Source organism: Aspergillus pseudotamarii (assembly GCF_009193445.1).
Source record: "Aspergillus pseudotamarii strain CBS 117625 unplaced genomic scaffold BDV38scaffold_56, whole genome shotgun sequence".
In the NCBI taxonomy this organism is placed as follows: Eukaryota; Fungi; Ascomycota; class Eurotiomycetes; order Eurotiales; family Aspergillaceae; genus Aspergillus; species Aspergillus pseudotamarii.
In genome coordinates, this window is record NW_022475070.1 from 113,603 (window position 1) to 136,677 (window position 23,075).

Consider the following 23,075-nt stretch of genomic DNA (forward strand, 5'->3'; position numbering starts at 1 on the left):
ATGGCGTCCCGGCACCGATTTTCTTCCCGACAAATTCCCTCTCCTTTAAATCTTCACAAGACAAGCCGAGCATAGAACTGCGATTGTACAGCAAAACTACCGGTATTTAAACTTCCAATTGAACCGACAGAGACGGGTTCTTGCAGCTTCTTTTTCCCGCAACCAATGTTCCTGGGGTCGTCATCCACCAGTCTCGTTCCAAGACTGCGCACAGCTCCATTAAACCGATTGTCCACCGCCTCTCCGATTGTCGCCCGCGTATCACGCACATCCGCAACGTTGGCTCCCCCCACTAAACAAGCCACCCCTCCTTCCTCTTCCTCTCCCTCCTCCCTCCTCTCTTCTTCTTCTTCTTCCTCTCCTTCATCTGCCGTTTTGTCTACTTCACCCTTCTCTCCTCCCCCCCGAGTTGCTCATTCGGCTTCGTCCGTAACAACTCGTGCTGCTTTAATTTCTCGACACTTTTCTTCATCCGCTACCCCGCCGCAGTCGCCCACCATGCCTTACACCGTTCGCAAGATCGCCCAGGCCAACACCCTGGAGCACCGTGTCTACATTGAGAAGGATGGCCAGCCCGTCTCTCCCTTCCACGATATCCCTCTCTACGCCAACGAGGAGCAGACTATCCTTAACATGGTCGTTGAGATCCCCCGCTGGACCAACGCCAAGCAGGAGGTATGGGGGCGGAACCACTCAATATCGCAAAGTACCGACGCTGATTACGTGTGAAGATCTCCAAGGAGGAGTTCCTCAACCCCATCAAGCAGGATGTCAAGAAGGGCAAGCTCCGTTACGTGCGTAACTGCTTCCCCCACAAGGGTTACCTCTGGAACTATGGTGCCTTCCCTCAGGTATGTTTCGCATTGCTACAGATGCCACATAATTCGGCCTGTTAACGGTTTGCTTTAGACCTGGGAGGACCCCAACACTGTCCACCCTGAGACCAAGGCTAAGGGTGACAACGACCCTCTCGATGTCTGCGAGATCGGTGAGCTTGTTGGCTACCCCGGTCAGGTCAAGCAGGTCAAGGTCCTTGGTGTGATGGCCCTGCTTGACGAGGAAGAGACCGACTGGAAGGTCATTGTCATCGACATCAAGGATCCTCTGGCTTCTAAGCTGAACGACGTTGAGGATGTTGAGCGCCACCTGCCTGGCCTCCTCCGCGCCACCAACGAGTGGTTCCGTATCTACAAAATCCCCGACGGCAAGCCCGAGAACCAGTTCGCTTTCTCCGGCGAGTGCAAGAACAAGAAGTATGCTTGATACCCCTTGTCATTCTAAATTCTGTATGATGTCTAACACTCGTATCAGATACGCTCTCGAGGTTATCCGTGAGTGTGCTGATGCTTGGGAGAAGCTCATGACTGGCAAGTCTCCCAAGGGCGACATCAGCATGTAAGTATACATTCTCCTCCATGAGAAGGCTAGCTATGTTGACCATATTCTATAGCAAGAACGTCACCGTTGCGAACTCCCCCGACCATGCTAAGCCCGACGAGCTTGCCAACATCCCTCGGGGCGAGGACCTCCCCCCTGCCCCTATTGATGGCAGCGTTGACAAGTGGTTCTTCATCTCCGGTGCTGCTGTGTAAATTGATACCAACTAAAGTAAATAAAAGTCCCACAATTTTGGATCCAGCCCATAGGCGAGTCCACGTAATTTCACTTGATCTTCCATTGTTTTTGTTGTTTGTCTTGTTCGCATTACTTTACAACCTCCACTAAGCTTCAAAGAACGTGCTTGTGATGTTGTTTCATAGTTCGTAGATTTGACTTTCAAACCATGCATTCTGCAAAATGGAGACATTAGATAATGCAGACAAACACATCTCAAAATGCAGTATCCCTCGATGGCTAGGTAGTATATACACAAAGTAACGGTATCATAATGCTTTCGATGAGCTTCCCCGGTAACTCAACCGCTTCGCATCTGCGACGTAAAAGTACAATAGTCCCGATCTCCAAGCGCCATAGGCGGACCCTAAAATCAACCACGATAATAACAACGGATTTGCGTACAAGAAATTCAGTTAACCCTTCAAGCTCTCCTCTCGTTCGATAGCCCGTCCCACACGCGCAATTTCCTCAATGACATCGCCGATCTTCAGCTGGCGCTTTCCGACCTCGATCTTGAGTTCCTTTCCTCCCTTGAAGCCCACCGTTACCTCGGGCTGTTGTGTCGAGACACGCGGGAGCTGTTTAACCTTGATATCGATGTGCGTAGGGCTGGATGCCGGGGCGGTATTGGGATTGCGAAGGATAGCAAGTAGAAGCCTGCAGGGGCGGGCGGATTTAGAGAAAGGGTTGAAGCTTGTGCGGAGGGAGGTGATCGTTTGGACAGGAATAGTCATCTTGAAGAATTGGACCCGATCTTGTTGGGTCGGAGAGCTTGAGTAATTGGATGTCTGTTGGATCAAATCAGTTGGGTGTCCTAAAATTGATTGGTCGGATGACTGACTTTTGCGCGCGGCTTTGGCTTCTGAATGTAGCCTTGACAGTAAGGGATTCAATGTTGTGGATATCTTCAATTTGCAACGTCAATGATGGGGATTAACGCCGTAATTCCGGTTGTATATCAAACCCGAGAAAATTACCTCGACTTTCTCCAGGCGTCGGGAAGCAGAGGAATGTTCTGTGTTTGACGGAGATGCAAACATTGATTGGATGCGGTTCTCTACTGTAGAATTATCTGGCAGAATAATTTGAACACTCTATTAATTGCCTCACTGAATTGTGTATCTTTTGTATGGTTCAGAGTTTACACGCTATACCCAGCGACAAATGACTTTGTTCGAAAATTAAAATTGCGTTAGAATTTTTACATATTTACCTCTTATTAAGTTATTTATCGATTGGAAAAGCCTATTTACTGTAGAGATACAATTATCAAACTACACCAGCGAACGAAGCCTTATTCCACGGTCGGGATTCACGAGGGCTGATCAGCGCGACGCCATAGACCGCCTTTCTATATTGATACCGCCTTCTATTTTGGATATAGTTAATTGTTCCTGGACCGATGACGCTGCGGCCAGATTGGCCGTATTGATGGAATTGTGTCTTCTACTGCTGGCATAACATTTGTTTATTTGTGAACCACTTATTACCGAAGCTGGCGCAGGTCACTAGAGAACTGGTTGAAATTAATACGATTATATGCAAGTTTGACACGCCAGAGAACCGCCTTTCGATTCGTGATACCAACCTTATCCGACATCACTGAATGTTCACAACATCGCTCTGCATGCTACCTTGAATATGTCTTTTATATCCGCCCTTCAAGCTCGCCTAAAAGAGCTCTCGACATCGTTGGCGCAGATTCACCCTCTCGTGTCCCGATTGCGGAACTTTACGACCGCCGTTGGGCAAGGCGATGAAGCTCGATTAGAATTAGGGGCAGAGATCCATAGTCTGTTGAAAGAGACAGAGATACAATTGGAGGTTTTGAGGGTTGATGTTGAAGCATTAGAAACTGCCCCAGAAGGCAGACGGAAAGGAGTGGATAATGAGAAGGAGCTAGAACGGGAAAGGGTTGTTGCTTTGGCAGGGAGATTGGCGGAAGATTTGAAAAAGTAAGTGGACTATATCGCATTGCCTGTGCTGTGCGACATGTACGACTGGTATCCTTTTCTCCGCGAAACTAATGGATTCATGACAGAACGAGAGGAGACTTCCGAAATGCTCAATTACAAGCGAAGAGGAATGCGGAAATCGCCAAGCGCAAAGAAAGGGAGTTGCTATTTTCGAGATCTCAAAGCGCTGAAAGGAAGAGAGAGTCGACTGAGAAATTAACACAAGATGATGTTTTGCTCAATACCTCAAGTGATGTCACCGCGGCATTGCGGAGAACGCATCATCTGATGCAGGCAGAGTTATCTAGGAGTCAATTTGCACAAGAGACACTAGGTCTGTTTCCTCCTCTGCTGATACCTCTGGCTCTGACTAATTTGCATTACAGAACAATCGACCGCTGCGCTTTCATCGCTATCAGAATCTTATACAAGCCTTGATACTCTTCTATCCTCGTCACGGAACCTTGTTGGCTCGCTGCTTCGCTCGCAAAAGTCCGACACATGGTATCTTGAAACTGCGTTCTACATTCTAATTGGCACCATTGTATGGCTTTTGTTTCGCCGGATATTATACGGACCTATGTGGTGGCTTGTATGGTTGCCGGTTAGGTTAGCAGCGAAGTTCGTATTCACAATATTGGGCGCGGTTGGTCTATCCAGCAAAGCCGTTCAGCCTTCCCCGTCTGCTGTTCCTAGCGAAAGCTTAGCCCAGGAGGTGACGCTTCCGACTCTTGAGGCCGAGGCAAATGTTCAAACTGCCGACGGCCAAGCTATCTGGGACATACCTCCCGTTGCGGAGGCAAAAGAAGACCGCATGATTGATCATATCGGTAACATGGTTGAGGACAATGACATGGGATCTAAAGAGGAGCCAACAGAATTGACCGAACAACAAGAAGAGGAGATTGATGAGACTAACATTGATGATATTTCACCAGAAGAGAAACAGAGGCAAGCGGAACTCCCTCAAAATACGAAGAAGAGGATGTATGAGGCTACCGAAGTACTAGAAAACAGGAAAGATGAGCTATAAGTAAATTAGCCAAAAAAAAATACAAATAGTAATCAGTGATCACGATAACATCAATGCCACATATGTACAGTGATAATTGAACATCGTTATCGTTCTACTCTGCCTGGGGAGCGCAATTCTCAAGAAAAATAGGAAGAAGCATTGAGTTGTCGTCTACTTCTAATGCTTCATATATAGATCCACATTGTACTTCCTCTGGTCAAAGCAATAAATGTCTTGGCATCAATAAATCGCGTATCACGTGGGGACGCGTTCGAACACGCTTGTCCTCCGTCATTTCCAGGGAGCTTTACTGGAGAGACTGGTATAATCGGTAACAACCAAATTGGCAAAATTGGATTCAATTCCTACAAATCCGGTCTTCGCCTCTGGATGAAATATCATGGCTGCCAACTTTTTCAACAATAAAGCCCGTGCTGCGGCCGCAGCATCAAGCAGTTCGAAGCAGAAGCCGGCAGATGGAAAAGAGGAACATGCGCAGCAACAGCCATGGGTCGAAAAATAGTACGTACTGTTCCAAATCGGACCTGGCAGAGACATATGGTTAACAATCTCTTTCAGCCGTCCAAAAACGCTAGATGATGTCGCAGCTCAGGACCATACAACAAACGTTCTCCAACGAACATTACAAGCCTCCAACGTGTGTTAAGAGCCCTACTTGAGACAAACCAATCAACCATTAACATAACTGGAAATAAAAATAGTTGCCTCATATGCTCTTCTATGGCCCTCCCGGTACCGGAAAGACATCAACAATTCTCGCCCTCGCGAAGTCCCTATTTGGTCCTGCTCTGTATCGTTCACGTATCCTCGAATTGAACGCTTCGGACGAACGTGGTATTGGCATTGTACGTGAAAAGGTCAAGGGCTTTGCTAGAGTACAACTCAGTCACCCTACAGGGGTCGACAAGTCATACTTCGAGAAATACCCATGCCCACCGTTCAAGATCATAATCCTTGATGAAGCAGATAGCATGACTCAGGATGCTCAATCTGCTCTTCGACGCACAATGGAAACCTATAGTAAAATCACACGTTTCTGTCTTGTTTGCAATTACGTTACCCGAATCATTGAACCGCTGGCCAGTCGATGCAGCAAGTTCCGTTTCAAACCGCTGGATAACTCGGCTGCGGGCGACAGACTTGCACAGATTGCGAAAGTAGAGAACCTGGAATTGGAGAATGGTGTCGTTGACAAATTGATTCAGTGCAGTGATGGTGACTTGCGACGCGCAATCACATACATGCAAAGTGGAGCTAGGCTGGTGGGAGCCACTGGAAATAGCGGCAAACAGGATGGAGGGGAGGACGCTGAGATGACAGATGCTAGCTCACAGGTAATTACTGTGAGGATGGTAGAGGAGATTGCTGGTGTGATCCCAGAGAGTGTTCTAGATCAGTTGGTTCAAGCTATGCAACCAAAGAAGATCGGTTCTTCCTACGAGGCCGTCTCGAAGGTAACTACGGATATTGTTGCGGATGGGTGGAGTGCGACGCAATTGCTTGCACAGGTATGTTCTGATATGAGCTTTTCGATAATGCGCGATGCTGACAACGGACAAGCTTTACCGCCGAGTTGTTTACAATGATGCCATCCCTGATATTCAGAAGAACAAGATAGTCATGGTTTTCTCCGAGATGGATAAGCGCTTGGTCGACGGTGCAGATGAACATCTGTCAATTTTGGACGTGGCTCTGAAGATCTCTGGTATCTTGGGTGGCGCCTAGTGGCCAGGCTGGTAAATGAGATACGATACAATCTCAATGGCCATTCATTTGTACACGTATGAGGATATCTCCCGCGGATCTACTCTAATCACACTATCCGACAGTAGACCTCTGTCGGACTCCCTCATTCAAGCTTATGGTCCCAAGCCAACGGTGGATTCAAGCTCTGAAGCCACCAGCGCACGGGCGCAACGGAACATGGCTCGTCCTGATGTTTCAGCTGGACAGGTTTCCGCTGCTGAATGAGTAGCGCGGCCACTATGGGTTCTGTTCTCTGGCGCGAAGACCGAAGAGTTACGACTGTACGAGGTTTCATGAGATGGAGGAAAGGATTAACAACTGGTAGCCTATGCCAAAAATAATATATCTGAACATCCATCCAATTGCTTGCACTTGTTCTAGAATGTCCATAATTACGTATGAGGCGGAGGGTGTGCCTGAGTCGAGAACCACGTGCGGCCCCGCTCGCCGTTCTCTCCGAAGCGTCACCGGACAGTGAGCCAAGCATTCAACAATTTTGGAATGACCCTTTTAGTGTCAAACTTCTGTAAACTCTGTTCGCAGCCCTTGAAATATCGCTTTCCTGCAGAAAACTAGAATCGCTAGACTAGCCATTCCAGATCCCCCCTTCAGAAGTCGTTCAAACATACCCCGCAATGGCAGAATCACCCCGCTATTTGACCGGAGACGGTGAAGGAATCCGCGAGTTCATAGACAAGTTCGACGTGAGTATTGATTCTATACCTTCGTTTCTTTCTTGCTATTTGAATTAGTAAATTGCGAGTACAAGATTAATCAATAATTTGCCTCAGGTCTTCCTCTTTGATTGCGATGGTTGGTACCCCGAACCCTCGGTTTCGCATTCTTTCGGACCCCACGATGCCTCGATATTTAGTCCAGTGTGATAGCAAAACTAAAAAGTGACCATTGATACAGGCGTCCTCTGGTCTGGCGACCATATCTTCCCCGGAACGAACGAGACACTGGAGCTGTTGAGAAGCAGAGGTATGCACCCGACGGCCGAAGCGCAGTGAGACACATTCGATCACAAAGACTGAACTGCATTTGTCGTCGCAACCAGGAAAGCAAGTCGTGTTCGTCACGAACAACAGCACCAAGTCGCGCGCCGATTACCAGAAGAAACTAGACTCCCTCGGCATTCCAAGCTCAACGGTAAACATCAGCTACACCCGGAGGCCCATCCACAAAGCAGATGATGGCTGACAACAAGAAAAGGAAGAGATCTTCTCCTCCTCATATAGCGCCTCAATCTACATCTCCCGCATTCTGCAACTTCCCGAGAACAAACGCAAAGTCTTCGTGTTAGGAGAAACAGGTATCGAGCAGGAGCTGCGCTCAGAGAATGTCCCCTTCATCGGTGGTACTGATCCCGCGTATCGTCGGGACATAGCGCCTGAGGACTATAAGCGCATTGCTGCGGGCGATCCGGAGCTGCTGGATCCCGAAGTCGGGGTGGTTTTGGTGGGACTGGACTTCCATATCAATTACCTCAAGCTGTCTTTGGCGTTTCACTATGTTCGTCGGGGTGCTGTTTTCCTTGCGACGAATATCGATTCTACTCTCCCGAACTCGGGGACCTTTTTCCCTGGTGCTGGCTCTGTGAGTGCGCCTTTGATTATGGCCTTGGGCAAGGAGCCGGTCTCGTTGGGTAAGCCTAACCAGGCGATGATGGATGCCATTGAGGGGAAATTCAAGTTTGACCGGAACCGTGCGTGCATGGTTGGTGATCGTGCGAACACTGATATTCGGTTCGGTCTGGAAGGGAAGCTTGGAGGTACACTGGGAGTCCTTACTGGTGTCAGCAGTAAGGAGGACTTCGAGACAGGGCCTACTAGGCCTCTGGCGTATCTGGATAAGCTTTCGGATCTCTTGGGATCGAACTGATGATAGATTAAAGTTAGAGTACTAGATATGACAGAGAAGGATATACATTGTCGATAGAGATAGTTAGAAAACTAGATAGATACATAGAAGTCGGTTCGCCATACAGGCGAAGAAGATATAGTGCGTAACCAGAACCTTGTGCTCAGTTATTAGAGCAGTTAGCTTCAAATAAGATCATGGCTGTGACCCATTGCTGTCGCCTGGAGTCTCGCCAACCAAGTCATGTCTGAGAAACCCCTTGAGCTTCCACAGCGCCAGCATCGCATCAACCGTGATCTTGTCATTCGGCCTAAAATACAAAGCTGGACTCTGGAAGCGCGAATCGTAACCCCAGATCTCCTCTAACTCCTTCTTGGAGAAAAGCTGCCCAAGTTCAAACACAGGCACCTTGGATGGGAGATGCGGCAACATAAGATATTCAGGGAGTGTTCCCACAACATTGGATGTTGCTTTATCTTGTGGGACTGACTCAATCACCCCAGTCTGGCTGTTAATCAAAGTGCCCATAACCAACACCGCACCGCATTCCATGCGCGTGAAGGGTTTCACCCTCTTCAACTCTTCCATGATAGCCGCTTCGGAGTACTCATGGAGGTCGATGGCCGTCCAGACGCGGTTAGTAGCATCCAATCTTTTATACTTATTGCAGGCCTGTTTAAGTTGCTTGACCACATCCACCCTCATTCTGGACAGCACAAAGTCAGGCATATCTTCCCGCCAGATGATCTGTTTCTCTTCCCGAACAGTAACAGGCCCGTGGGGATGTTTCCACCGATAGGGGAATAGGCGCACAACGGGCGACCTCGTCCCGTACACATGCGACGCCAACACCGAATTCAATTTCTTCAATAGCGGGAGACGGTCCACGAACCGTATCACAAGGTGCCGTATGCTCTTGTCCAAATAAGACACTGGCCGCGATTTATTTTTCGTGGCAGCAGCGGCCACTTCGTCTTTTAGTAACCCCACGGGCATGAACCATAGGCCGTCGGATCCGGGTCGTTTAAGCATCCCCCAGTCGCTCAATAATGCCCTAGGAATGCGTGTCCCCGTTACGGAGCACATCCGTGGTGGTGAGGCTAGGGCCATTGCCCAGGGGTTTCTACGGAGGTCCTCCAGGTCTTCGGGTTTTGCGGCTCGCTTCTTGTGTTTCTTCTCGAGATTTGGGTGTACGGTCTTCATGAGGGGGGATTGGGGGAGAGTTTGCGAGAGTCGAGGCTCCTCTGCTTCAGTGGCGGTGGATTCCACGTCATCATGTTGCCCCGGTTCCTTTGGGTATTCGGAATATTGAAATTGTGATCCGTTCGGAGTGGTTGGGTAGTCGATTGCACGTCTCGAGACAGTTCTCCGACCATTGAGTTCCGTGGAGGATAAGAAAAGGCGTTGAAAGACTCTCAAGCGCCACGAGGCGTACGAAATACGGCCGTGTAGGCACTCCATGGTGTGCTTCGCGAAGAAGAAGATAGATGGGAAGATCAGATAAGTGTAAGTGTGAGAGAGAGAGAGAGTTGCTCAGTGGTTACCCTTCCAAATCCAAAGAAACTAAACTCCACACACTCCGCGGCGCTAAACCGCATCCATGCTGTTCTAGCTCCGAAGCTTGGCGGCGGACCTTATGCTCAGATGCGATCGGAGTCCGGTTGTCTTCGCTTCCATTCTTTTCTTGATAGTGACAATTCTCTGTCTGTCGGCAGATACTCTTCCCAGAATGAACCCTGCTCGTTCGTTACAGCGGCTTAGTCGCTTCTTTCCTCGCTCTTCTATCCTCCCGGTGTTGTCGCGGAGCTTCACCAGCTCTGTCCCGTCATTATCAAAGACCAATCCGCCGCGGGGCTGGACTCCCACGCCATTCATCACAGAGACAGTAGTGAGTTCCCTTGGATTCATCAGCTCATTTCGCAGGGAAGACAGACTAACTGTATCTCAGGGAGGGGGCTGGCACACATGTACGTCAACTTCAACGCAAAGAAAGAAAAGGAAAGCCCGCAGTATTAACCACATCACATAGATGATATCTTCTCCCGACTTCTAAAGGTACCAATTCGAGAGCTCAACACCCCAGAAACGACCCCACACTGACTCATCTCCCCAGGAACGCATAATATGTCTCAACGGCGAAGTAGACGAAACCATGTCGGCGTCTATCGTCGCCCAACTCCTCTTCCTGGAAGCCGATAACCCCCAGAAGCCGATCCACTTGTATATCAACTCCCCTGGAGGTTCGGTCACAGCGGGTTCGTGTTTCCCATCCCAAAGCAACGCTATATTATGGATCCTGTATAGTGCGGGACGGTATAGCAATGATCTAACTGTTGAGCAGGCCTCGCCATCTACGATACAATGACCTACATCGCCTCCCCCGTGAGCACCATCTGCGTCGGTCAGGCCGCATCCATGGGCTCGCTTCTTCTTTGCGGCGGGCACCCCGGCAAACGTTACTGTCTGCCCCACTCGTCGATCATGATACATCAGCCATCGGGCGGCTACTTTGGACAGGCGACTGACATTGCCATCCATGCGAAGGAGATCCTGCGGGTTCGGGAGCAGTTGAATAAGATTTATAAGCGTCACTTGACGGGGAAGAAGGAGTTGTCGCTAGACGAGATCGAGAAGCTTATGGAGAGAGATTACTTCATGGGGGCTCAGGAGGCGTTGGAGATGGGTATCGTCGATGAGATTCTGGATCGCAGGGTCAAGTCGAAAGAGGAAGGGGGTGTAGGGGATGAGAAGCCACCCGCTCCTTAGAGGTTTTCTTTCTTCTGTTTCTTGTTTGGTGAATGGCATACCCTTGTTGCTATGTAATATTATGATGACTTGTTATGTATTTTGCTGTCTCAGATGCTATGTTCAATTGTGGATATGATTGTGTCTGATGTCTTTCGACAAACACCCTCAGCTAGGTGCTGCTAGGTGTATACAATGTAAGGCATTTGGAACGTCAAGAGTATTCAGGGTTGGTTATGTATTGATATAATATTTACACACGTTACAGCCAGTATGAACCCAAGGTCAATACGTACAAGATAAAAGGAGTACAACGAATCAAGTCGCTACCCTCTCGAGTCGTCCCTCGGAGTTGATCTGCAGTCCAAAGCGTTCTCGAAGAAAAGTAGCCGTCTGGTCAGAGGGCATATAAGCAGAGGTTCGCCTTGCCGCAGCCGGACTATGACGCCATTGATCCCGAATGATGTTAAAGATACCAAGGTCCATGATAACTGCCTCTCCTGACGCAAAAGCATCCATGGCGTGGCTATTCCTGGCGCCAGATACACGTCCGCTTTCTGAAGGATCCGCCAGTAGCTCCGTTCGTTCCAATTGCTCGTCCGTACTGTTATCCGTATGCTCATCGTGTGGACGCATCTCATTAAGCTCTATGTCATCGCCAGAAGGCTGAGCCGAGTTATTTCGAAGAACACCGCGCTCCTCGGAATCATGATCTTGATCGCTGGGTGTCTCTATTACGCCCGGTATATTGGACACGGGAGCAGTCACTTCAGTCATCTTCACCCGTTCAACAATCAGACCTAGCATCACCAGGTCGAGGAACAGCACGAGCAGGTCCGACATTAGAAGCCGGGCTACCGAGACGGGAGCCTTTTGCCCAATAAAATCTATCAACAATCCCCCATGCAGATAGCCTCTTGTTGCTTCTCCAGCCTCCGGTTGATCGAAAAACTTGTGGTGAATCATACAGAATACATTACTGGCGAAGATAGCCCCGATGAATGGCTGATTCCGCGTCGGGTCAAATGGAGGTGCCTTGGGAGTGAAGAATATCAGCTGCACAATAGCACGGATTGCGAAAAGTATGATTGAGCAACTACAGAGGCATAACCCAGTCAGCATCGGTTTGATTTGGCAGGCTTGCCCGAAGTGACGTCTACAGTCCAACAACTCGGCGGGACTCACTCCATGTAATACAGTGCAGATAGCTGGCAGTAAATCAAGATATCGAGATCGCGGAGTAACCGATCGATAAACGCGACCTTCGCTGCCGACTGCAGTTTCTTGAAGCGGCCATCATCACCAGACTGCGGCCCAGTGAGGTCCGCGACGCTTCCATACGGGATGCCGGATACGTCAGCGATGTATTCCGCATCTCGATAGACATCCGGAGTTGTCATAGGGGGTCATGAGGGCATGAATGGCATCTACATGAACTGATGATTTGAGCGAACAGGTAGAGGCCGCCACTGCAGACCTGGAGAGGAGGGTGAGGTGCCACTATCCTCGAGGTGGACTGTGATGCGTCGGGGAGACGATAATGGGGAGTCATGTGCGCGGGCCTTTCTCGGTCCGAAAGCCCCCCCAGGGGTCCAGCTACCCCAATAGTCATGTAACGCTCCACATTGCGACTCCGCCCAGTAGCTTTGGTGATCGCATGGCCCCGTCCGTTGTCATGGTTGCCTATGTCAAAGCTTCTAACAACTTTATTCGGTTTTTAATTATCTGCGAGGTCCCTCGCCCGTTAGTATTATTCTTACTTCTGATGAATGTTGGTTATTGATGGTCGGACCTCAACAGAGTTATTATGAGCTCTATAGACAATGAATTTTCTATAGACACCTATTTACACAAGTAACCAACTCCTCAGTCAACAAAGATGGTCTTGGACGTGTTGGAGTAATGCTTGAAGAAGCTAGCGAACAACCGAATAGAATGTCCAACATCATATGTACCGCCAGTCTCCCGGATACTATGCATGCTTAGCTGTGGGTTACCCAAGTCCAGCGTGCGAGCACCAAGCGCAGCGGACAACATGGGACCAATAGTGCTTCCGCAGCTGGAGTCGTTGCGAACGACGAAGAGCTGGAGGGGAACGCCATCTCCACCGTCTTCTGCTGCCTTGCGTGCAACCTCCTGAAGAAGGACAATGCCGGGAGAGTTCGTCGCGTAGCGAGCATTGGCGTTGATCTTGATCACAGGACCCTTGTTAATCTCCGGTCGGTGGTCATTCTCGTACTTGGCAGAGTAGTTAGGGTGGATAGCATGAGCCATGTCCGCAGAGAGGAGGAATGAGGTCGACAAAGTCTCCTCATAGGCAGTAGCCAAGTCTTCATTGCCAGATGTAGAAGAAGGCAGAACAGACAGGCGACGGATAATTGCAGGAAGCACATTTGAATCCGCTCCCTGCGCGGTACGGCTGCCGATCTCTTCGTGATCGAATAAGGCAACCAGACGAATGGATGGTTCATCGTCCAGCGCCGACGCATCGGCAACGGAGTCGATAAGTCCAACAGTGGCACAGAAGGAGCTGTTCAGGTTATCCAGCCTGGGCGAGAAAATGAATTCCTCCAACAAGCCACCAAGGCAAGACTTCTGCGTGTCGAATAAGATCATCTCAAAGTCCAAGATGTCGGCCGGCTTAACTCCTGCTTCGGCAGCAATAAGCTCCACCAGGTAGGGGTGATGACGCTCGGTCACCGATTTTAGTGGAGCGAAGTCTCCTTTCTCCGTTTCGTCGTTTGCCGCGGCCTTTTCACCGGTGGCAGTAGAATCTCCAGTGCGGTTGAGCTCTGCAGCGACAAGGCCTGCGATAGGGAACAATTGGGTTTCCTTGTTGAAAGCAAATGTCTCCTGACGATCAAGGTGGATAGCCAAGGTCGGGATCCGGAGAACTGCGAAAGATGTTAGTCACATATTATTCAAGTCAATGTTACGTGGAAACCATACTGGGCCGGTCGATCTTGACCAACTTCTGCACAATGGAGCCGTCGCCGGTCCGTACCATAGCCCGGCCTGCGACACCCAGGTCACGGTCGAACCCTAAATCACATCAGTATGCAACGCACGGAAAGAAGATGGGCAACTTCATTACAGGTGTGCCAAATGCCACCTCCATAGGTCTCTACGCCAACTTGGACGAAGCCTTCGCCGCGCTTATTGCTGACAGGCTTAATCCTCAATACGGGAGAGTCCGTGTGGGCACCGATCATGGAGATCGGGTTTCCAGGCTAGTTCACATAAATATCTGTTAGTCCTTCAGTCCCAAGGGGGCCGGGGGGAGCTTATGGTTGTTGTTAGTATGTACCTTCCATTTCTTGCCGATGGCGAACGCCACAATGGTTGAGCTATTACGGGTCAAGTAATACTTTCCACCGGGACGGCAAGTGGAAGACCAAGAGTCTTTTTCCTGAAGATGCAGTTAGTATTTTCGCTAACACTAGGGTGGAATCACATACCTTGATTTCCTGGAAGCCGGCCTTGGACAAAAGTTCCTTTGCCGATTGGACAGCGTGGAAGGCTGAATTTGGCCGGAGTTAGACAAGTGGGCCAAGAACGCATATAGGAAGGGAGCTAGTTACGGGTGGGAGAAGCATTGACATAGGACAGGAAGTCCAGAGCCGGCTGCTTCAAATTTTGGGCGAGTTTCGAAGTCATTTTTGGGTACCCCGCGAGCTAGATCCAAGTGGTTGTTTTTGTTGGAGATGGAAATTGCGGAGACGGAGAGAGTTTCTAATGACATGAGATCATGGCTGGTCTTGGCGGTAAGGCACTAAGATTCGGTTTATGGGGCCCGAACCATCCTCAACCCTAATTCGGATTCAGAACTGATAGTACGTACTCTTGTCCCTCCTCCCTATACACTCCATCTTGTAGTGACGAATACCGGAAAACTGTACTCGGCGGATTCACTTCAGACTTGACAGGTCGGAGGAAGTGCACAGGACTAATATGTAGCGCGGTACATGGAGCATCTGAAGACCCTCTCTTGCACAGGCAGTAAAATACCATACTTTAGGAGACATGAACAATGCAGCTGTGTCTCCCTGAGCCGTGTCTGCAACATGACAAGTCAAACTTATACTCTTCTCTATAACAATCCACCACAATGCCTGTTATGGGTTTTTAGACATTTGATATGTATTCCATACTCTACGTAGCTTCATGGCTTCTACAGTAGAAGCCCCGGATCGGTTAGTTAGGCGATTAGACAATTGATAGATAACATGACATAGAGGGGTCCTTCCTCTTCAAGTCCGAGAAGGCAGCAAGCTTAAGGCACATCTGCGACTAGTGCTGGAACTGGGGCTAAGGTATCGATTAAGATCAACCAATAACAATTTGAAAGGTCGCTTTGATGAGCTTGGGGGAGGCTCAGCAATTTCTAAAGTGGGTGGAGTAGATTAAGAGGCCAGGATCTTGTTTGAGAAAACGAAACCAGAGTGAAAAGTATGGGAGACAATGGAAAGCCGTTATGCTGCGATCGACGCGGAAAGGGAGAAGCGATAGTTTCTTTGGCTGGAAACTCTCCTTCATGCTGTGGTCCAAGCTTTTCCCTCGCGCGTTCAGGGCGCGTGTCATGAGGGCGGTCGCGAGGAAACCCGAAAAAGTGGCACCTCGAACTAGCTATCGATGGACGCTGATCCAATCATTCATCGAACCGGTCGCGTCAGTCGAATCGCGTGTTTCCTGAGACATCAATAATTTATCGCCTGATCAGAAAAAGCATCATAAGAACGAAAGACAATGAAAAATGGCACTTTATTATCGGTATTGATTGTGCTGAGTGACCTTGCAAACAGTTGTAGTTGTCGTGGGATAAACAAGAGCATGTTCTCCGTAGTACAGGTAACAGTGCACTATGTTGCGCGGGATGATCTATCTAATCAGTCCCAGCGTTTAGGGGTGACTACCTAGAGGCACCACAACGTTTCAGAATTGAAGAGACTTTGGACCAACGACAAGAGTGAAAGATCGGTCTCTTCTGGATCTAGTAAATTTAAATGGGAGACAACTGAAGAATAAGAAATCAAGCCTAAGAGGGCAAAAAAGACGTGACAGCCTCCAACAACCCAGATAGGCTTAGCGCAGCCGACGCGTGACTGGGAGGGAATCCCCTTCGAAACTCCGTCACCCCCCAAGAGGGCCCCAATCACCAGCCCTTGGATCCAACCTTCACTGTTGTTTCAACATCCCATTCCTCACCAGACGGTGGTCGGGTCCGTCTCAAATGACCTCCACAAGTTGCTTGAATACTTTCAATCAGCACTAAGTCTGGTGAGAGGTACAATCTATTCATTCGTCGTCGCTCTCTCAAGCCGCCAGACCTCTACTTTAGCTGGATTATTGCTCGGAGGCGGAGAAGGGTTTGGTAGTCGTCAACCGATTCATTCACCACCACCCCCCAAAAAGGCGCCGTGCAGCGATCCGATTGACGGGAAACACAAAATATCTTCCTAATCTACCATCTCACAAGCGCTTTCACAATTGATCTACTATATACCACCATACACTTTGCGATCCGACATTGGCGACTGTCGCATTACCCAGACTGGCCAAAGCCCATCCCTCCTTCGACCGCCATTTGAACCAGGCGAGATCAGCCACCCCCGCCAGAAGGATGGGCGACAACATCCACGACACAAATACGGTTGCCACCCGCAGCGCAACAAGAAATGCTTCACGTGCGAAACCATCGGGAAGTGCCGCCAATGCATTGAACCTCGCATCCCCACCTGGGTCAAGAACGCCGCCCAGCATGCCATCAAAAAAGACCATATTCTATCCTGATTCGCTAGGGAGGCAACATAAAACCCGACATGGCTCGGAGGCCATTGACCCAGATGCGCTTGCGAAGGCTTTGAAGGATTACGAGGACGCTGGGCGCCCTCACGAGAGAACACCCGGGACCAGTCCCAGTCGGAAAAGGCAGCGAGTATATGGCGACAGGTCAGTAACGACAGTTCCCCCTAGAATGGCCCACCATCGTCCTACAGTTCTTCTGCGCCTACTCTAGGATGTCCGGTCGATCCATTGCTAAACTCCTGAGTAGATTTATCCCGAATCGGGAGGGGCAGGACCTCCAGGCAACCTACAGTTTGCTCCACGAGGACGGGTGCCCTTCTACACCTTCGAAATCGAAAAAGCGTGCGCCGCACTCGGAGCTTCATTTTCAAAAGAGTTAGTCCGCACCTTCTCCACGTTTACGAAGTGAAATTTCGACTAAAATCTTTTCCAGCGGAGGAAGCAAACAGGATGTACTCACGAGTCCTACGGAGCGAGCTGTTTGGTAGTACTGTCCCGCAAGCTGACCTAGAATCATTATCACCGGATCCTTTGCTGGGCCTCGGTAATGGTATCAATGAAAAGACTCGCTCCCATACCCCTCCGTCGCATGTGTCCAATCTTCCTCCAGCAAGCATAACACCGTCGACACCCCACAAGAACCTTTTCAACTACGCCTCCCCACGTGGATCTGGACATCCCACCCCTTCTAAAACCCCCCGGAGTCAACATGGCCCCAACCTTAATGTTCGATCAGAGCTTTACAGTCTGTCACCGATCCGCTACGATAGCCAGCGCATCCTTGAGACCCCCCGCAAACAACCACGTTATGTCAACAAAGTACCATACAAGGTACTGGACGCGCCTGACTTGCAAGATGATTTCTATTTAAATCTGGTGGACTGGGGAAGTAGTAACGTATTAGGTGTTGGCCTTGGAAACTCCGTCTATATGTGGAATTCGCAAAGCGGAACAGTAACTAAGCTATGTGAGCTCAGAGACGATACCGTCACGAGCGTCAACTGGATTCAAAGGGTGAGTCATTCAAAGCATATCGCTGCATTGACGTGGGAACTAACGGAGACACGTACAGGGTACACATCTTGCTATAGGGACTGGGAAGGGACTTGTGCAGATCTGGGATGCAGAACGCTGTCGCCGTCTACGAACGATGATTGGCCATACCAATCGTGTAGGTGCCCTGGCTTGGAATGATCATATCCTTACATCCGGCTCGCGAGATCGCCTCATCTATCACCGAGATGTCCGCTCTCCAGATCAATACCTCCGGCGGCTTTCTGGCCATAAGCAAGAAGTCTGCGGTCTCCGATGGAATACAGAAGACGGTCAATTGGCTTCGGGTGGTAACGATAACAAGCTTTTGGTATGGGATAAGCTTAACGAGACGCCCCTCTATCGATTTTCTGACCACACTGCCGCTGTGAAAGCGATTACTTGGTCGCCCCATCAGCATCATTTGCTTGCATCGGGTGGTGGAACGGCCGATCGAACTATCAAGTTCTGGAATACCTCGACTGGATCTTTGATCAAGGAAGTTGACACGGGCAGTCAAGTCTGCAACCTAGCCTGGTCGAAGAATTCGGACGAAATCATCAGCACACACGGCTACAGTCAGAACCAGATTGTAATCTGGAAATATCCACGTATGGAACAGATCGTATCATTAACGGGGCATACGTTCCGTGTCCTGTATCTGGCAATGAGTCCCGATGGCCAAACGGTGGTTACGGGTGCTGGTGATGAGACTTTGCGGTTTTGGAAAATTTTCAACAAGAGGTCCGGGAGAGACCAAGGGCGTGAAGGCAGCAAGTTGGCGGAATGGGGCACCATCCGGTGATATTACGATCGATATTTTTGATGACCTTAGTGCTACGGCATCTTTAACATACCCTGCAAAGGGGTTTCGATATGCATTAGACACGGCGTTCACGGAATTTGGCGTTGTTTCGATCCTGGGTATATCCTTGGTCGGTCCGGGGGAAGGGCTATCATGGTTTAATTGGCATCTCTCGCATTTTGTGGGTTTACGGCATTTGACAGGCGCTTGTTTGCGAGGCGCTTGTGTCCCAGCATTTGATCACATATTTTGTCATGTACCGTTGGCCTTATTCGTGCTGCACGCACTTTCGCCACTAAGCCTGCGTTTCTGCGCCACTTCGTTTGATTTTACATTAACCAACCTTGTTTCCGTTACTAGGCCACTAACTAGCCTTTCGCAACCAATCCCGCATCTCTCTGTGCACTCAGAAATGTAAGCGACGGCGCTCATGGTGTTCGACAGGTGGCCAACTGCGGCGTCTGCTCCTCAGGACAGGTGGTTGCGAAGCCTCGAGTTCTCTCATCTTTCCATTGTCGCATTATATGTACCTTTTTTCTCTCTTCCTTTTTTTTTTTTTTTTTTTTTTTTTTTTTGGCAGGATTGATGATGAGATGACTTATTAAATCAGGTCTGACTTTAGTTCGCTATATTCCAGGGTCTCATCCACTCCGGAGACACTTGCAATGTGAAGCAGTGTTGACCATTGTGTTAAGAATAATAAGAATGAACTCTGCCACTGTGGATCTAAAGTAGACGCTCGCGTATACATGTACCGTAGTATGTTATCTATATTCATTTTGCTTGCCACCTTTTTCCAACTACCTTTCTATTCTATCCCAACTTACTAACAACAGAATGCTGGCTTAACAAGTAACAGCGAGTGCCAGCTTGCTATCCATGAGTATACGTAATGGATTAACGAGAGCACGTTCGATTGAGTTCTGTTACCATGGCTCCCAGGCGGCCCGGCCCTCGAACTAGTCGGAACAACCCTATCTAAATATCGTACTGATGGCCTCTGCAAACAAAACTTCGTAAAATAGGTCCTAGTCAAATCCTAATATCCTTCAATGTGGACATGACAGATATTCCCAGTATGATAAAGCTCACAAAGCCGACTTCTTCTTCTTAGTATACCCGGCAGTCCTGAACCCAGGCCACTCAGTCGGCAGTTCTTCCACAATGAACCGGAATATGGCAGCCTGTACCTCTTCCGGCTTTTCATATTGTGCAAAGTGTCCTGCGTCGATGGTAGCCTCCGTCAAATTACTACAATTCTCTCTCATCGGCTCGATCAGGCCAGACGTTATGGTATCACACACCACATCCCTGACGTCATGGATAAACAGGACAGGTTGGTCCAGCTTCCCATCACGCTTCCCATTGTATTCTGCGTTCCGTGCATGGTGAAGGTAGTACGCAGATCCTGGCCAAAAGCCAGTCCTCTCCATATCCTGAACAAACGAGTCGAAGACCTCCGCAGGGAGCACCGGAGGTCCTGTCATGTCCACACTCGGGGGCTTTGGCGCCCCGCCCATCCATCCACCGGCCTTGCGCACGTTGGCAGTCAGTTGGGCAAAACGGCTAGATGGGGGCTGGCTCGGTTGCAGTGAAGCCTTGCAGAATCCTGCAACGTCACGGTCAAACCATTCCACGGTTTTTTCGAAGTTCTCCTCCCAGTTCTTCATATAGTCCCACTGGCCGAACTCGTATTCGTCCGCCGGGTAGAGTTCGCGGTTCACGAACGGCAGGAAGCCCTGCCAGCCGCGCTCGATAGTGTGGAATGGCACAGAGAGATTCACCAGTGCTTTAACCACCTCGGGGTGTTGCGTCGCGACGGAGGACGTGACGCCTGCGCCCCAGTCGTGGCCGACCCAGATCGCTGCATCGCGGCCTGTGTCGGCTAGCAAAGCCATCATGCCCTCCACGATGGCCTCTTGACAGTAGTCGTCGACCACGCGGCGGGCTGTCGACTTCCCGTATCCTGGCATATCCGGGGCAATTGCGCGAAACCCCACGGATGCGAAGGCATCGATTTGCGCCTTCCAGGTGATTGCGGTGCCCGGCCAGCCATGGATAAAGAGAACCAGAGGGCCATTTACAGGGCCTGCTGCTAGGTAGTGAATCTGTTTGTCGCCCGCGTAGACGACGTTGTGGTCGGTGATGGCTACCATGATGATCTGATCTGATATGTTACTGTACTTCCAATCGGAAGTTCAGATTCTCGCCGATCTGTGAAACGTCAGTTGTTCTGCGTTGCTTGTTTGATGAGCTTGAACATACGAGGTTGATTCTATGTTGTCTCCTCAATCTTTCGGTTAAAAGTCTTGGGGTTGATCAGGTGGGGGTGAGATTTGTTATGTATTTATAACTAACTACTACTAAGGACTCGGTAAGCACTGCCCCTCCCTCCAATCGTGAAACATGAGATTTAATCCATGGAGTACACTTACTCATTAATTAGAAGTCACTGCTATGGTAATTATTCACACGAGTCACCCGCCATAAATCAGGCGTGACATACCCTGTTGCCGACTGACTCCGAGTTCGTTCTCAATTGTTAACCCGACAATGGATGTCAATTCTCCTGGGCCGGGATTAAACGCCGGGCTTATGCTCAACGCCGGTCAAACGCCGCTAACTCCTTGCTCTGTTATTGGATGAAGAGTTTCTCTCTGGAATTCAAAAAGGAGGATATGGCCGTCGAAATGGTATTGAAACCCATCATCACAGATTGTAACGATTTCAAAGCTTTATCAGCGTGCACCTCCATTGGACAAAGATGCCCGAGATTGTTGGCAAGGAAGTAGGCCCCATTGGCTTGGGTCTGATGGGATTGACTTGGCGAGCGACGCCACCGTCTCAAGAGCAGGCCTTCGAGGCTATGCGTGCCGCCATCCATAATGGAAGTAGGTGATTGATCGCCCGGCAGGTAGCCTGCTGGTCCTTTTTTCATCTACGGTAGTTAACCCTTGTGACTCCAGGCAACTGTTGGAATGGCGGCGAGTTCTACGGACCCCCTGATTGCAATAGTCTCGTGCTCCTGGAACGGTACCTTGAGAAGTATCCGGAAGATGCCGATAAAATCGTTCTGAACATCAAGGGTGGTTTAAACCCCCAAACGCACCAGGCAGACGCCTCGCCGGAGAACACACGCAGAAGCCTGGATAATTGTATTGCTCAGTTAAAGGGTCGCAAGCAAAAGATTGACATATTTGAATTCGGCCGCCGCGACCCAGCTGTGCCGATGGATGTTACCTTTGGTCTAATTGATAGGGAGTATGTCCAGACTGGAAAGATTGGGGGAATTGCGCTGTCAGAGGTGCGGGCTGAGACCATTCACGAAGCCGTCAAGTACACCAAGGTGGTTGCGGTAGAGGCCGAGCTCTCCTTGTAAGCTACCTGAATCGATTCTATGGCCGCATTTGTTGACTGAGACAGGTTCTCTACGGACATCTTGGAGAATGGCGTCGCAGCGGCATGCGCTCAATATGGGATTCCAGTCATCGCCTACTCACCCATTGGCAGAGGCATGTTAACCGGCCAGTTCAAGAAGTTTGACGACCTCCCCAAGGATTCGTTGTTGTTCTCCTTCAACTTCCCTCGCTTCCAGAAGGGTAATTTCGAGAAAAACTTGCAGCTGGTCGAGAAGGTAGAGGCAATCGCGAAGAAAAAGGACTGCACGCCAGCACAGCTGGCTATTAACTGGACGAGAACGTTATCCAGGCGTCCGGGGATGCCAACTATCATTCCTATTCCCGGTGCCACATCAGCGGAGCGGGTGAATGAGAACAGTAAGCTTATCGACATCACGGATGAAGAGATGGCGGAGATTGATGCGATTCTGGCGACGTTCACCCCGGCTGGTGGACGATATGCTGAGTTCATTCCGACTAATACATAGGGCTATGAGGGCTGTGTCTGAGTGGGCAAATGTACCACAATGAAGGCGGTATGCGTTTATGTAAGCTTTTTGCTTTGAAAGTTTGTCTTGTATCATTGTGGCTTCCCTGTGAGGTGAGCAGGATTTAAATGTACCTATAAAATGTCGATGCCATGTCAAAGTGGTGCTCGTATACCTTGAACATAGCGAACTATCCAGTTCCATCCTTTCAAGAAAGCCCCTTGGGAAACTACGTTGGATATAATCATGCAATTCTCGCAGTCTTACAACAAGACACAAGCAAGACCTCAACTGAACGTTCGAAAAGAAACTAGCCCTAACTAGAGTAACAAGTTGGAGAGGTTTCACGGCACTTTTATTAGGAATAACAGATACACTCCATTTAATTGAGGAAATAGATGTCCTTCCGAGGAAAGAGAGCAAAGAATTGTAGTTTTGGATCCATCCAACTAGAGTATCTGGCTTGTCTCTCAGTAATCATCGACCTTTTACTGTCCATTTCGAGGCGTCTCCGGGTAGAAGCTGACCGGTTCTCTCCACCAGCTTCTTTCCTGCGACGTGATATCCAAGTAAGTGAGCGTGGGA

At 49.5% G+C, this 23,075-nt stretch overlaps 11 protein-coding genes across 11 annotated transcripts; 6 read left to right on the plus strand and 5 right to left on the minus strand.

Moving 5' to 3' along the window:
• Positions 1 to 46: 46 nt before the first annotated feature.
• Positions 47 to 1,752, plus strand: ipp1 (inorganic diphosphatase IPP1). Its single transcript, XM_032055471.1, has 5 exons — positions 47 to 675; positions 732 to 851; positions 910 to 1,253; positions 1,312 to 1,395; positions 1,451 to 1,752. Exons 1-5 carry the CDS (start codon positions 166 to 168, stop codon positions 1,590 to 1,592), a joined length of 1,200 nt encoding a protein of 399 aa, XP_031910275.1. The 5' UTR covers positions 47 to 165; the 3' UTR covers positions 1,593 to 1,752.
• A 22-nt stretch (positions 1,753 to 1,774) lies between these two features.
• Positions 1,775 to 2,661, minus strand: BDV38DRAFT_255933 (mitochondrial 54S ribosomal mL53 domain-containing protein). Its single transcript, XM_032055472.1, has 2 exons — positions 2,459 to 2,661; positions 1,775 to 2,405 (listed from the first exon to the last, which is right to left on the minus strand). The coding sequence occupies exon 2, from the start codon at positions 2,349 to 2,351 to the stop codon at positions 2,031 to 2,033; it is 321 nt and encodes a 106-aa protein (XP_031910276.1). The 5' UTR covers positions 2,352 to 2,405; positions 2,459 to 2,661; the 3' UTR covers positions 1,775 to 2,030.
• A 597-nt stretch (positions 2,662 to 3,258) lies between these two features.
• Positions 3,259 to 6,333, plus strand: BDV38DRAFT_273726 (putative protein transport membrane glycoprotein Sec20; the record flags this gene model as incomplete). Its single annotated transcript, XM_032057723.1, has 7 exons — positions 3,259 to 3,572; positions 3,659 to 3,906; positions 3,959 to 4,575; positions 5,051 to 5,109; positions 5,167 to 5,245; positions 5,310 to 6,116; positions 6,169 to 6,333. The coding sequence occupies 7 exons, from the start codon at positions 3,259 to 3,261 to the stop codon at positions 6,331 to 6,333; spliced, it is 2,289 nt and encodes a 762-aa protein (XP_031910277.1).
• Positions 6,334 to 6,875: 542 nt separating this feature from the next.
• Positions 6,876 to 8,332, plus strand: BDV38DRAFT_255942 (4-nitrophenylphosphatase). Its single transcript, XM_032055473.1, has 5 exons — positions 6,876 to 7,058; positions 7,146 to 7,167; positions 7,270 to 7,338; positions 7,415 to 7,506; positions 7,570 to 8,332. The coding sequence occupies exons 1-5, from the start codon at positions 6,990 to 6,992 to the stop codon at positions 8,236 to 8,238; spliced, it is 921 nt and encodes a 306-aa protein (XP_031910278.1). The 5' UTR covers positions 6,876 to 6,989; the 3' UTR covers positions 8,239 to 8,332.
• On the minus strand, positions 8,326 to 9,972 carry BDV38DRAFT_165577 (uncharacterized protein). Its single transcript, XM_032051862.1, has one exon. The coding sequence runs from the start codon at positions 9,676 to 9,678 to the stop codon at positions 8,413 to 8,415; it is 1,266 nt and encodes a 421-aa protein (XP_031910279.1). The 5' UTR covers positions 9,679 to 9,972; the 3' UTR covers positions 8,326 to 8,412.
• BDV38DRAFT_165535 (ATP-dependent Clp protease proteolytic subunit) lies at positions 9,912 to 11,018 on the plus strand. The gene is made up of 5 exons (XM_032051860.1): positions 9,912 to 10,105; positions 10,166 to 10,184; positions 10,247 to 10,272; positions 10,331 to 10,472; positions 10,559 to 11,018. Exons 1-5 carry the CDS (start codon positions 9,947 to 9,949, stop codon positions 10,981 to 10,983), a joined length of 771 nt encoding a protein of 256 aa, XP_031910280.1. The 5' UTR covers positions 9,912 to 9,946; the 3' UTR covers positions 10,984 to 11,018.
• A 262-nt stretch (positions 11,019 to 11,280) lies between these two features.
• Positions 11,281 to 12,362, minus strand: BDV38DRAFT_273730 (DSC4 family protein; the record flags this gene model as incomplete). The annotated part of the gene is made up of 2 exons (XM_032057724.1): positions 11,281 to 12,058; positions 12,148 to 12,362. 2 exons carry the CDS (start codon positions 12,360 to 12,362, stop codon positions 11,281 to 11,283), a joined length of 993 nt encoding a protein of 330 aa, XP_031910281.1.
• Positions 12,363 to 12,482: 120 nt separating this feature from the next.
• On the minus strand, positions 12,483 to 14,773 carry BDV38DRAFT_165574 (M18 family aminopeptidase). Its single transcript, XM_032051861.1, has 6 exons — positions 14,544 to 14,773; positions 14,421 to 14,482; positions 14,270 to 14,371; positions 14,057 to 14,192; positions 13,912 to 14,004; positions 12,483 to 13,856 (listed from the first exon to the last, which is right to left on the minus strand). The coding sequence occupies exons 1-6, from the start codon at positions 14,617 to 14,619 to the stop codon at positions 12,829 to 12,831; spliced, it is 1,497 nt and encodes a 498-aa protein (XP_031910282.1). The 5' UTR covers positions 14,620 to 14,773; the 3' UTR covers positions 12,483 to 12,828.
• A 1,357-nt stretch (positions 14,774 to 16,130) lies between these two features.
• On the plus strand, positions 16,131 to 19,178 carry BDV38DRAFT_255964 (WD40 repeat domain-containing protein). The gene is made up of 4 exons (XM_032055474.1): positions 16,131 to 16,911; positions 17,015 to 17,142; positions 17,201 to 17,781; positions 17,840 to 19,178. The coding sequence occupies exons 1-4, from the start codon at positions 16,583 to 16,585 to the stop codon at positions 18,602 to 18,604; spliced, it is 1,803 nt and encodes a 600-aa protein (XP_031910283.1). The 5' UTR covers positions 16,131 to 16,582; the 3' UTR covers positions 18,605 to 19,178.
• Positions 19,179 to 19,331: 153 nt separating this feature from the next.
• BDV38DRAFT_165698 (alpha/beta hydrolase) lies at positions 19,332 to 21,061 on the minus strand. The gene is made up of 4 exons (XM_032051863.1): positions 21,040 to 21,061; positions 20,870 to 20,967; positions 19,444 to 20,818; positions 19,332 to 19,360 (listed from the first exon to the last, which is right to left on the minus strand). Exon 3 carries the CDS (start codon positions 20,758 to 20,760, stop codon positions 19,693 to 19,695), a length of 1,068 nt encoding a protein of 355 aa, XP_031910284.1. The 5' UTR covers positions 20,761 to 20,818; positions 20,870 to 20,967; positions 21,040 to 21,061; the 3' UTR covers positions 19,332 to 19,360; positions 19,444 to 19,692.
• On the plus strand, positions 21,040 to 22,689 carry BDV38DRAFT_165700 (aldo/keto reductase family protein). Its single transcript, XM_032051864.1, has 3 exons — positions 21,040 to 21,495; positions 21,571 to 21,979; positions 22,028 to 22,689. The coding sequence occupies exons 1-3, from the start codon at positions 21,369 to 21,371 to the stop codon at positions 22,488 to 22,490; spliced, it is 999 nt and encodes a 332-aa protein (XP_031910285.1). The 5' UTR covers positions 21,040 to 21,368; the 3' UTR covers positions 22,491 to 22,689.
• Positions 22,690 to 23,075: the final 386 nt, after the last annotated feature.